The following is an 11,671-nucleotide window of genomic DNA, read 5'->3' as shown; positions in this document are numbered from 1 at the left end:
TCTCGATCTCCTGACCTTGTGATCCGCCCGTCTCGGCCTCCCAAAGTGCTGGGATTACAGGCTTGAGCCACCGCGCCCGGCCGTGTCCAAATCTTTTTAAACCAATATATTATCATACTTCTCCAAATATAGTATAAGGAAAGTTTTAAAATGTAAAACAAAAATTTTCAACATAAAAGTATCAATATACAAAGATGTTTATTAAGCATTCTTTGTAATAGGGGAAAGCTAGAAATAAATGAACCATAGATGAGGTATTGGTTAGGTAAATTATGTTATGTCTTTGTGGTGGGATGCTAAACAACTATTAAAAATTATGTTTACAAAGTGTTTAATAACATGGATAAAATTCTAGGTGAAAAAACTAAAACAGAATTAGCTCAGTGGTACTTTGAGAGGTTGTATTTGTATTACTGAACCCTTCCTCCAGTTTCGTGATTTTTTTTTTTTTAATCTAGCTTCTAGGATTTGTTTACCAATTAAATTGGGAATGTTAGAAATTTATTTCATATATTGCAAAGAATGTGGTAGCTAGAGAGCAGGCTAATTGACCCTTGAGACCTCATCTTCTATGAACTGAATGTCACATACTGTGTTTTGTAGAGCAGCTTTTTATAGTGCAATTGTTTTAGTTTCTTCAAGCAGCCTATTGGGAGGGCTGTGTTTCTTTTTTGTGAATTTATTTTCAACATCAAAACAGAACAGATCAAAAAAGATGTGGAAAAGTGTTAAAAGTTGGCTTAAGGAGTTAATAGAAAAAGCATACCCTACCTCTCTGGTTTGTTTGTGTAGTGAAGGAGTTGAACTGGAATTATCTGCAAAATTCAATGAAGAGTTCACAGGAGATTGAAATAAAATAAATTTTAGCAAATTAAGTAAGGCTACTGACAACCTTGGTCATCACAATGCAACAAGTTGTTTCTGTTTTTCAGATGCGTGATCTAAAAGCTGTTGGGAAAAAATTCATGCATGTTTTGTACCCAAGGAAAAGTAATACTCTTTTGAGAGATTGTAAGTATATGAGGTTTTTAAGGGTTTGCTTAATCTATCTCACCGTGCCATATTTATAAGGCAAAGGCTCTGTGGTAATAAAACTGACATCATTTTGTAGGATGAAAAAAATATGTAAATGAATATGTAAATCAAACTTCTGGCAGAAATTAAACATTTATTTTATTTTATTTTTATTTCTATTTTTTTTGAGACAGAGTCTCACTCTGACTCCCAGGCTGGAGTGCAGTGGTGTGATCTTGGCTCACTGCAACCACCGCCCCCCCGGGTTCAAGTAATTTTCATGCCTCAGCCTCCTGAGTAGCTGGAATTAAAGGTGCCTGCCACCACGCCCAGCTAATTTTTTTTGTATTTTTATTAGAGATGGGTTTTACCATGTTGGCCAGGCTGGTCTCCAACTCCCGACCTCAGGTGATCCACCTGCCTCAGCCTCCTGAAGTGCTAGGATTACAGGCAGAAATTAAAAATTTAGATTGGAATCTCAGAGACTGAAAGATTTTGCTTATTATATTGCCCTCATCAATAAATATACCTCATCAATAAATATACAGTGGCCAGGCATGGTGGCTCATATGTGTAATACCAGCACTTGGGAGGCCGAAGCAGGAGGATTGTTTGAACTCAGGGGTTTGAGACCAGCCTGGGCAACATGGCAAGACCTCATTTCTACTAAAAATTAAAAAACTAGCCAAGCCTGATAGCGCATGCCTGTAGTCCTAGCTACTTGGGAGGCTGAGGTGGGAGGATTGCTTGAGCCCAGGAGATCAAGGCTGTAGTGAGCCATGACTGCGCCACTGCACCCTAGCCTGGGTGATAGAGTGAGACCTGTCTCAAAATATATATATATATAAAATACATACATACAATTTTTTTAAAATGCTCTAGTGGTTACTACAAAATGCATTTCTGGAGGTTGCTAATTTATAATATTTACATATATTACATAATATTCCTGGAAGCTGCTGACACATAAAGAATTAATGATCTCCAAGGGAAAGGCAAATGTTCAAATTTTTGTTTGTTAGTTTTTTGAGATGGAGTCTTGCTCTGTTGCCCAGGCTGGAGTGCAATGGCACAATCTCAGCTTACTGCAACCTCTGCCTCCAGGGTTCAAGCGATTCTTCTGCCTCAGCCTCTGGAATAGCTGGGATTACAGGTGCCCGCCACCACATCCAGCTAATTTTTGTATTGTTAGTAGAGACAGATTTTGCCACGTTGGCCAGGCTGGTCTGGAACTGCTGACCTGAAATGGTCCACCTGCCTTGGCCTCCCAGAGTGCTGGGATTACAGGCGAGAGCCATCACCCCTGGCCTAAATGTTAAATTAATATAATAGTAAATACCCATAAACATTTAACAGATTATTAGTACCTTTATTGACAGTTTCATTTTCAAGCCTATCATTTAGTCTGATGATTGCTTTCTTTATTACAGTTCTGTCAAAGCAGACAGCGTCTCACTCTGTTACCAAGGCTGAGATGCAATGGCGTAATCATAGCTCACTGCACCCTCAAACTCCTGGGCTCAAGCAGTCCTTCTGCCACAGTCTCCTGAGTAGCTGGGACTGTAGGCATGTGCCACCACACCTGGCTAGTTTTTAAATATTTTGTGGAGATGGGGGTCTCCCTGTGTTGCCCAGGCTTGTCTCAAACTCCTGGCCTCAAGCAATCTGCCCACCTCAGCCTCCTAAAGTGCTGGGATTATAGGCAGGAGCCACTGTGCCCAGCCAATGTTTTATTTTTTCAACTTTTTTGCTAAAAACTAAGACAAACGCAAACACATTGGTCTAGGCCTTCACAGGATCAGAATTAGATCATCAGTACAATTGTCCTGCACCTCTGTATCTGTCCTATTGGAAGGTCTTCTGGGGCATGAACACGCATGAAACTGCCATCTTCGATAATAACAATGCCTTCTTCTGGAATATCTCCCGAAGGACCTGCCTGAGACTGTGTTATGGTTAACTTTTTTCTTTTTTTAGAGACATGATCTTGCTCTGTCACTCAGGCCGGAATGCAGTGGCGTGATTATAGCTCACTATGGCCCCAAATTTCTAGGCTCAAGCCATTCTCCCACCTCAGGCTCCCATGCCTGGAGCCTGTGCCACCATGCCCAGCTAATTTTTAAAAATTTTTTTGTCTGGGCACGGTGGTTCATGCTTCTAATCTCAGCACTTTGGCAGGCCATGGTGGGTGGAACACCTGAGGTCAGGAGTTCCAGGTCAGCCTGGCCAACATGGTGAAACCCTGTCTCTATTACAAATACAAAAATTAGCTGAGTGTGGTGGCAGGCGCCTGTAGTCCCAGCTAGTCGGGAGGCTGAGGCAGGAGAATCGCTTGAACCCGGGAGGTGGAGGTTGCAGTGAGCCAAGATTGCGCCATTGTACTCCAGCCTGGGTGAAAAGAGGGAAACTATCTCTCAAAACAAAGCAAACACAGAAAAAACAAACAAACAAAAAAGCACATGTTTTTAGAGACAGGGTCTTGCTCTGTTACCCAGGCTGAACTTTTTAAGTAGAAGTATGCTTCAACGTAACAATGAAAAGTATAGCATAGTAAACACTTAAACCACAGTAGCATAGTCATTTTTTATCACTATCAAGTAGAATATTATGTAGTGTACATAATTGTGCTATATTTTTATATGACTGGCAACATAGTAGGTTTCTTTATACCAGCATCACCACAGACACGTGAGTAATGTGTTGTACTAGATGTCACTAGGTGATAGGAATTTTTTAGCTCCATTATAATTTTATGGGACCACTGTCATTGACCAAAATGTCATTATGTGGCACATGACAGTACACTTGAATTCAGTTTTTAAGTTGAGCAATTAAAAAAAAATTAATGAAATTAGCAGCAGTTTTATTAGAAGTGGTAGGATTAGGGTTTTTTATGTCTTTTCCAAACTTTCCGCAATGGTGTCAAAATTACTTATATAATTAAAAAATAAATAATATTAAGTATATAAATTTGCGTACCTCTCTTGGGTAAGGTTATATACATGTGAGGTTAAAGTTAGATGTGGGATATGTGCCTTTTTGCAATGAATTGAGGAAGGTAATTGTGCTCTAAGCTGTGTGCTACTGAACTGTTGGCATACAAATCACTCAGAAGCTTGTTTTTTTTTGTTTTTTTGAGACAGAGTCTTGCTCTGTCACCCAGGCTGGAGTGTAGTGAGTGGAGGTTGTGATCTTGGCTCACTGCAACCTCTGCCTCCTGGGTTTAAGCGATTCTCCTGCCTCAGCCTCCCGAGTAGCTGAGATTGCTGGTATGTGCCACCACAACTGGCTCATTTTTTTGTATTTTTAGTTAGAGACGGGGTTTCACCATGTTGGCCAGGCTCGTCTCAAACTCCTGACCTTAAGTGGTCTTCCCGCCTCAGCTTCCCAAAGTGCTGGGATTACAGGCATGAGCTACCAAACCTGACCAAATCACTCGGTAGCTGTTTTTGTTTGTTTGTTTTGGAGACAGAGTCTTGCACTGTCACCCAGGCTGGAGTGCAGTGGCATGATCTTGGCTCACTGCAACCTCTGCCACCTGGGTTCAAGCAATTCCCATGCCTCAGCCTCCTGAGTAGCTGGGATTACAGGCACGTGTCATCATGCCCAGTGACTATTTTGTATTTAATAGAGATGGGATTTTATCATGTTGCCCAGGCAGGTCTCAAACTCCTGAGCTCAGGCCATCTACCCGCCTCAGCCTCCCAAAGTGCTAGGATTATAGGCGTGAGCCACTGCACCCAGCCTGCGGCTTTTGATTGAGGACCATGTTTGCTAGACCTGATGTTGGCACAGCCTGCATAGCCTTTTGCAGTTTTCAGAAAACTTTCATATGTTATTTGTTAAAGTTTAACGTGAAATTACCAATACTGGGCTGTTTTTTTACCTAGAAGAACAGCAACTCTATATTAATTCAGTATACTAATTATAAAAGGGAAGCAGTACAACAGAGTGGCAACAACTTTGGTCTAAGACTCGAAAGACCAGGCCAGGTGTTGTGGCTCATGCCCGTAATCCCAGTACTTTGCGAGGCTGAGGCGGGTGGATCGCTTGAGGCCAGGAGTTTGAGACTAGCCTGGGCAACACGGCGAAACTCCATCTTTACAAAAAATACAAATTAGCTGGGTGTGGTGGCATGTGCCTGTAGTCCCAACTACTCAGGAGGCTGAGGTAGGAGGATCACCTGAGCCTGGGAGGTTAAGGCTGCAGTAAGCCATGATCGCACCACTGCACTCTAGCCTGGGCAACAGAGTGAGGCCCTGTCTCAAAAAAAAAAAAAAAAGGAATCAGGCCAGGTGCGGTGGTTCACGGCTGTAACCCCAGCACTTTGGGAGGCCAAGGTAGGCGGATCACCTGAGGTCAGGAGTTCGAAACCATCCTAGCCAGCATGGTGAAACCCTGTTTCTACTAAAAACACAAAAATTAGCCAAGTATGGTGGCGGGTGCCTGTAATTCCAGCTACTCGGGAGGCTGAGGCAGCAGAATCACTTGAACCCAGGAGGCAGAGGATGCTATGAGCCACTGCACTCCAGTCTGGGCAACAAAAGCCAAACTCCATCTCAAAAAAAAAAAAAACAATCAGTAGCCCTAGGTTCTGGTCCCACCTCCACATATAAAACTAGGCAAGTCATTTCCTTCTCAGCTTCATTCTTTGTATTTGTGAACTGAGCATGAGTATACTTGCCTTGTCTAATGCAGTCTCTGATGGATAAAGTGCCTTGGCTATAGTCTTTTTTCTTAGAGTATGGGGTAGGGAACCTAGGTCTTCTAATTGTTTGTCCATTGGTCTTTAATTATAGGATGCCAATATGTGGCTTAGTAGATGGGGAGGAGGGAAGGGTGATTTGTGGGATATGAAGTAAACAAAACTTAAAGTCTATGTAAAGAAGTGCATTCAGGATTAGGGGACAGGGAGGGCAGGTAGTGGGAAAGGAGAGGTAGGAAGGCTTGGGCAGGCAAAGAGGGCCTTGATGTCTGAATTCCAGAAGGGAGAGAGGTAGATATTGGAATAGATAGAAAATATTACCTTTGCTTCTGTCTTTTCTTGTCTCGTAGGGGATTTGTGGGGCCCTTTGATCCTTTGTGTGACACTCGCATTGTAAGTACTTGCATTTTCTTTCTTTGTCCTTTGAGCTAGACTAGACTTTTTTGTGGATTTTCAAAGTTGTGGGGGATTTTGATTGAATATTTCATTTAGGACTTGTATGACATGTTGGACATGTTGTACTCCTTAGGTATTTAAGCCTCTAAAGTCACTTTCCAAATCAATTAAAAAATGATGAAATTAAGCTCACCTTCCTTAACCAATGACATTTTAGTCTGTTTTACCCATGTCTATTCAACAAACATTTATTTACTTATTTACTCTCTTGTTCCTCCCCATTATTAAACTAAGTGAATTAAGGTTTAAGCACCCTTTGTTTGCAAACGTAATTCTCTGTAATCTTACTAAAAATATGAATGAGAATGAGAATAAATCAGAAGTAGTAGAGTGAAAAGCAAGATCGTGTTTTAGAGCGTTGTACTTTTCCATACAGGTTGTACGTAAAGGAAGAGGACAGAGGAAGGAGAGAAAGGTTACACTAGAGAGAGGAATATAACCATTGATAGAGTGGGAAAAAATACTGCCCTGGAATTCAGTTCGGAGTTCGCATTCTGACTCTACTGTCAGCTAGCTATGTGATTTTGGGCTACTAATAACCAATGTTTGTGTAATTTTTCCCAGTTTGCAGAAAACTTTTAAATACTTTCTCTTAATTTAGCCTCATAGCAAGAATTAAAATTATTTTCTTTTCTTTTTTTTTTTTTTTTTGACAAATAAGCTCAGGTTCAAGAAGGTTGAGGATTTAACCAAGATCACATAATCAGTGGTAGACCTGAGATTCAACCTCAGGTTTCCTCACTACCTATTCTTTACCTCTAGGGTTCATTACACATCTCTTCCCAACTAGTCACTCTGGGTCTCCTCTTCCATATCTGTAAAGGGAAATGGTTGAGGGCCCTTTCCAGGCTTAACCCTTTGTGGGTCTAAATTCACTAAGTTTCTTGCTGACTTCTCTAATTTTTTAAATTTAAATTGAGCATATATTAATTTAGGTAATAGTGTTGAGTACTATTTCTTATGCTTTTAGTAACCATGTCAAGGGATGTAGCCTAATGCCTTGATGGAGGGGTTTATATTAGACGTCCCGAGCATATATATATATTTTTTTACTTTTGAAAGATTAACCTTATAGATTACGTAGTTTAACCCCACTTAGTTGCAGAGAAAACTGGAGTCCCAGGACATCAAGTGACATATCTAGTGACAGAATTAGGATCAGTATCTGGGTCTCTTGCTTTCCAGGCTAGTTAATATTTTTTCCATCATACCATGCTGAAGCAATAGGGATTCCAGGCAACAAGTGATGAGTGCTGGCCGTTCTTTGCATCTGGTTGTCAGGACTTGGAATGGAATATGCGTAGCATAGAATACAAAAGCCTGTGCATACTGCCAAGTAGCATAGCAGGGCAAGAAAGACTTACAGTGTGACTTCTCTATACTGTTTAATAAGAAGAGGTTGTGAGCTTACAATTATTATTTTTCTTGGTAATAATACCAAGTCCAAATATTCAAAACAGTTTACATCTGTAAAATTCTTAGACAAAGAAAGGATAGTTAAGTGGCTGTTCAATTACTCAATTCCAAAGCAAAACCCTTTAGTAATAATCTGTATGTTTTGATTTTTTAAAAATCAACAACTAAAAAGGTTTATAGACCGTTTCCGTTTTTGTTTATTATTTTTATTTTGTTTTGAGGCAGTCTCACTCAGTTACCCAGGCTGAGTCGGTGGTGTGATTACAGCTCACTGTAGCCTCAACCTCCCAGGCTCAAGTGATTCTCCCAGCTCAGCCTTCCTAGTAGCTACGACTATAGGCGTGTACCACCATGGCCAGCTAATTTTTTTATTTTTTGTAGAGACGGGGGTTTCGTCATGTTGCCCAGGCTGGTCTCGAACTCCTGGCCTCAAGCGATCTACCTGCCTTGGCCTCCCAAAGTGCTGAGATTACAGGCTGAGCCACCATACCTGGCCTATTTCCATTTTTAAATATCTCAACTGAAACCTTAACCCAAGAATTGCAAATTCAGATGTGTCTAAAGGCTAGAGTAGTAACCTAAATGCATGTAGTAGTGATATGGTGACTGTAAGCCCTTTGCACTTATGTCAGCTACATTTAATTGTTGCTGTGTTAGAATGCAGGCTCAGTGTTAGAAAGTCTAATAGTTTTTTCAAGAAGATCTAGAAATTCGTATTCTTATGTGAAATAAAATAATGTCAACTTAAATTCAAAATCATCTTAAATATTATATAAGCCCAAAACCTCATATCTGTGAGGTACATTTGACCCTTCAGTTTATAACCGCTGCTTAAAAAATAAGGTCTTCAGTAATTCAACAAGGTCAAATGGAGCACCCCTTGTAGTCCTGAGACATTTGGAATTTGCAGTAAGGGAGCCTTGCCAAATGCTTGTGTCATTTTCCTTTTAGTACAACCTACATATTACAGATCTTCAGGTGAGGTTATAGCACAGCAATCTGATTCAAAGTTTGAGAACCCGTGCCTTAACTGTGTTGCCCTAAGTAAAAGATTAAGCAATTCTTATGCTGTTTCCTTTTCTCAGAATGCTGCAAAGAGATTCTGTAGATAGTGAAAAAGATGGAGGGCCCCAGTTTGCAGAGGTGTTTGTCATTGTCTGGTTTGGTGCAGTTACCATCACCCTCAACTCAAAACTTCTTGGAGGGAACATGTGAGTATTATTAAAATGCATTGTTTTCCCCCCTTGCCAGGTAGTATATCTTAGATTAAGGAAGACAGGCTAGTTAGATTTTTTTTTTTTTTCTGAGACAAGGTCTCAGTCTGTCACCCAGGCTGGAGTGCACTGGTGTGATTATGACTTACTGCAGCCTCTATCTCCCAGGCTCAGCGTCCCAAGTAGCTGGAATCCTCCTGCCCCAGCATCCTGAGTAGCTGGGACACAGGCATGTGCTATTATGCCTGGCTAATTAAAAAAAAAATTTTTTTGTAGAGATGGGGTCCCACTGTATTGCCTAGGCTGGTTTTGAACTCCTGGGTTCAAGTGATCCTCCCACCTTGGCCTCCCAAAATGCTGTGATTACAGGCATGAGTCACCATACCTGGCCTGATTTTTTTTTTTAAAGAAAAATCGAACTAAATAAGGGCCAAAGAGAAGTGTTCTTAAAACCACTACTACTGGACAGAGATAACCTTGTTGAGTTAAATTATCTTAAATTATCTGAGGTCCTTTAATAAGCTTCAGACGCCCTTTTCAGGCCCTGAAATCATAGGCAGACTTTTTTGTGTAAGAAGAGTATGTACGTTTTGGGGGGCAAGTGGTCCATAGCTTTCAACAAATTCTCAAGTATAATAGGTCTATAAACTAGAAAGGATTAAGAACCACCATCTTAGAGGTTCAGAGAAAGATATCTGTAGGAACTAGAGCAGATCATCTGGTGTTAGATGATTGACTTTTAAGGGATTTGAGAGGAGAGAAGGAAGAGTATAGGGAAAAAAAAAGCATGTACTTAATTTTTTTTTTTTTTTTTTTTTTTTTTTTTAGATGGAGTCTTGCTCTGTCACCCAGGCTGGAGTGCAGTGGCACGAGCTCAGCTCACTGCAACCTCCACCTCCCGGGTTCAAGCGATTTTCCTGCCTCAGCCTCCTGAGTAGCTGGGATTACAGGCACCCGCCACAATGCCCGGCTAATTTTTTTGCATTTTTAGTAGAGATGGGGTTTCACCATGTTGGCCAGGCTGGTCTCGAACTCCTGACCTCAGGTGATCCACCCACCTTGGCCTCCCAAAGTGTTGGTATTACAGGCGTAAGCCACCACACCCAGCCAAAAGCATGTACTTAATAATTAATATTAGGATGTAGATGTTATGTACCAAGAAGGAGGAAACAGTCCATTATATAGAGAAATCTATGTAATAAGCTGTGTCATAACACCCATCAGCTGTATTTATGATCTTTATTAATGTATTTTGTTTTTAAGATCTTTTTTTCAGAGCCTCTGTGTACTGGGTTACTGTATACTTCCCTTGACCGTAGCAATGCTGATTTGCCGGCTGGTACTTTTGGCTGATCCAGGACCTGTAAACTTCATGGTTCGGCTTTTTGTGGTGATTGTGATGTTTGCCTGGTCTATAGTTGGTAAGTATGTGCTTATTTCCACAATAACAGAACAAACAAAAACATGATTTAAAGATGAAGACCAGATGAGGAGCAGTATAAGTCCAAAGTTAGATGTGAGTGATACGATTCTTGGCAGTATTATCCATAGAACCCTCTTCCCTGAGTAGGCAATGATGGGGCTGCTGTCTATCTTATCTGAGTTGGATATCTGGACTTACAAGGTATGGAGAGTCACATCTTTTTTCTTTCTTAAAAAAAAAAAAAAAGGTTGGGAGAGTGGATTACACTACATTTAGCCCAGTCCTGGTATATGAAAGGCATTAGGTGACTTGTGAAATGACTGGGATCTTTCCCTGACAAAGTAATTAAAATAAAAATAATAGCATTTATGGATTGCTTATCAAAGGCCAAGCACTGTTTAAGAAATACTATTATTAGTCCCATCTTATAGATGAAGAACAGTTACAGAGAAGTTGAGCAGCTTGCCCTAGGTTGCATTACTAATGAGTAAGAGAGTCAAATTGCAAACCAGGCAGTCATGAACCTTTAAGAACTATACTATACCACCTTCCAGTGTAGACTGTAAGCATCATTATATAGCACTTTTCTGCTTCAGTAAAACATTTTGCTAAAGACTAGGAAGGGCCTATAGCAATGATAATGAATGCTATGTACTCATTGTTTTTACATTCCTAAAGTTCTCTTAAGATTCCAGCTTAAATTTAGAAGTGTTCACTAGCTTCTGCTTTAATGGATAGACAGACTGCTTAATATTTTTAAGTGTAGTAACATCTCATTGCTCTGGAACATGGTTGAAAGCTAACAAGTAATCCGACAAAGGTCTGAGAGAGCCAGAATTGATATTCCAAAGACTGTATATTAAGCTTGGGTGCTTTTCCCATGGGGAAATCATTCTCTCACTGAGAATCTCATAATTACCATACATGTAATTATACTTAGTTATCCAGTATCCAGGCTCACAGGTGATCACAAAGTAGAATCATAGGAGAGAGCAACTTTAATTCAGCAAACATTAATCACAAACTATGTGTCAGGCATAATTTTAGGCATGGTCTTTGTCCTCGGAGTTCAAAATCTAACAGAGCAGCCCGACATGAAAGCACTTAAAGGCAATAGGTGTTCTAGGTGGGAGATGGAGATTTATACATGGTGACATGATTATTCACTAAAGATTTCCCAGAGGTGTAATGATGATGATGATGATTAGTATTTGAGACGGAGTCTCACTCTGTCGCCCAGGCTGGAGTGCAGTGGCACTATCTCGGCTCACTGTAACCTCCACCTCCTGGGTTCAAGCAATTCTCCTGCCTCAGCCTCCCGAGTAGCTGGGATTACAGCTGTGTGCCACCACACCTGATTAATTTTTGTATTTTTAGTAGAGAGGGGGTTTCACCATGTTGGCCAGGCTGTTCTCAAACTCCTGACTTCAGGTGATCCACCCA

The 11,671-nt window shown here is 40.7% G+C and overlaps 1 protein-coding gene across 3 annotated transcripts in view; it reads left to right on the top strand.

The window, feature by feature from the left end:
* The window catches only part of YIPF6 (Yip1 domain family, member 6), a 37,993-nt gene that overhangs the window by 13,877 nt on the left and 12,445 nt on the right, over positions 1-11,671 (top strand). For all 3 annotated transcript variants that reach the window (XM_011943175.1, XM_011943176.1, XM_011943174.1), the window contains 4 exons: positions 933-1,011; positions 6,070-6,112; positions 8,677-8,802; positions 10,069-10,226. In XM_011943175.1, coding sequence (XP_011798565.1) covers positions 933-1,011; positions 6,070-6,112; positions 8,677-8,802; positions 10,069-10,226 — 406 coding nt within the window. The remainder of the gene's footprint in view (positions 1-932; positions 1,012-6,069; positions 6,113-8,676; positions 8,803-10,068; positions 10,227-11,671) is intronic.

Source organism: Colobus angolensis, unplaced genomic scaffold (genome assembly GCF_000951035.1).
Source record: "Colobus angolensis palliatus isolate OR3802 unplaced genomic scaffold, Cang.pa_1.0 Scaffold216, whole genome shotgun sequence".
NCBI classification, from domain to species: domain Eukaryota; kingdom Metazoa; phylum Chordata; class Mammalia; order Primates; family Cercopithecidae; genus Colobus; species Colobus angolensis.
The sequence above is the reverse complement of the archived record's forward strand: the minus strand, read 5'-3'. Positions and strand labels throughout refer to the sequence as shown.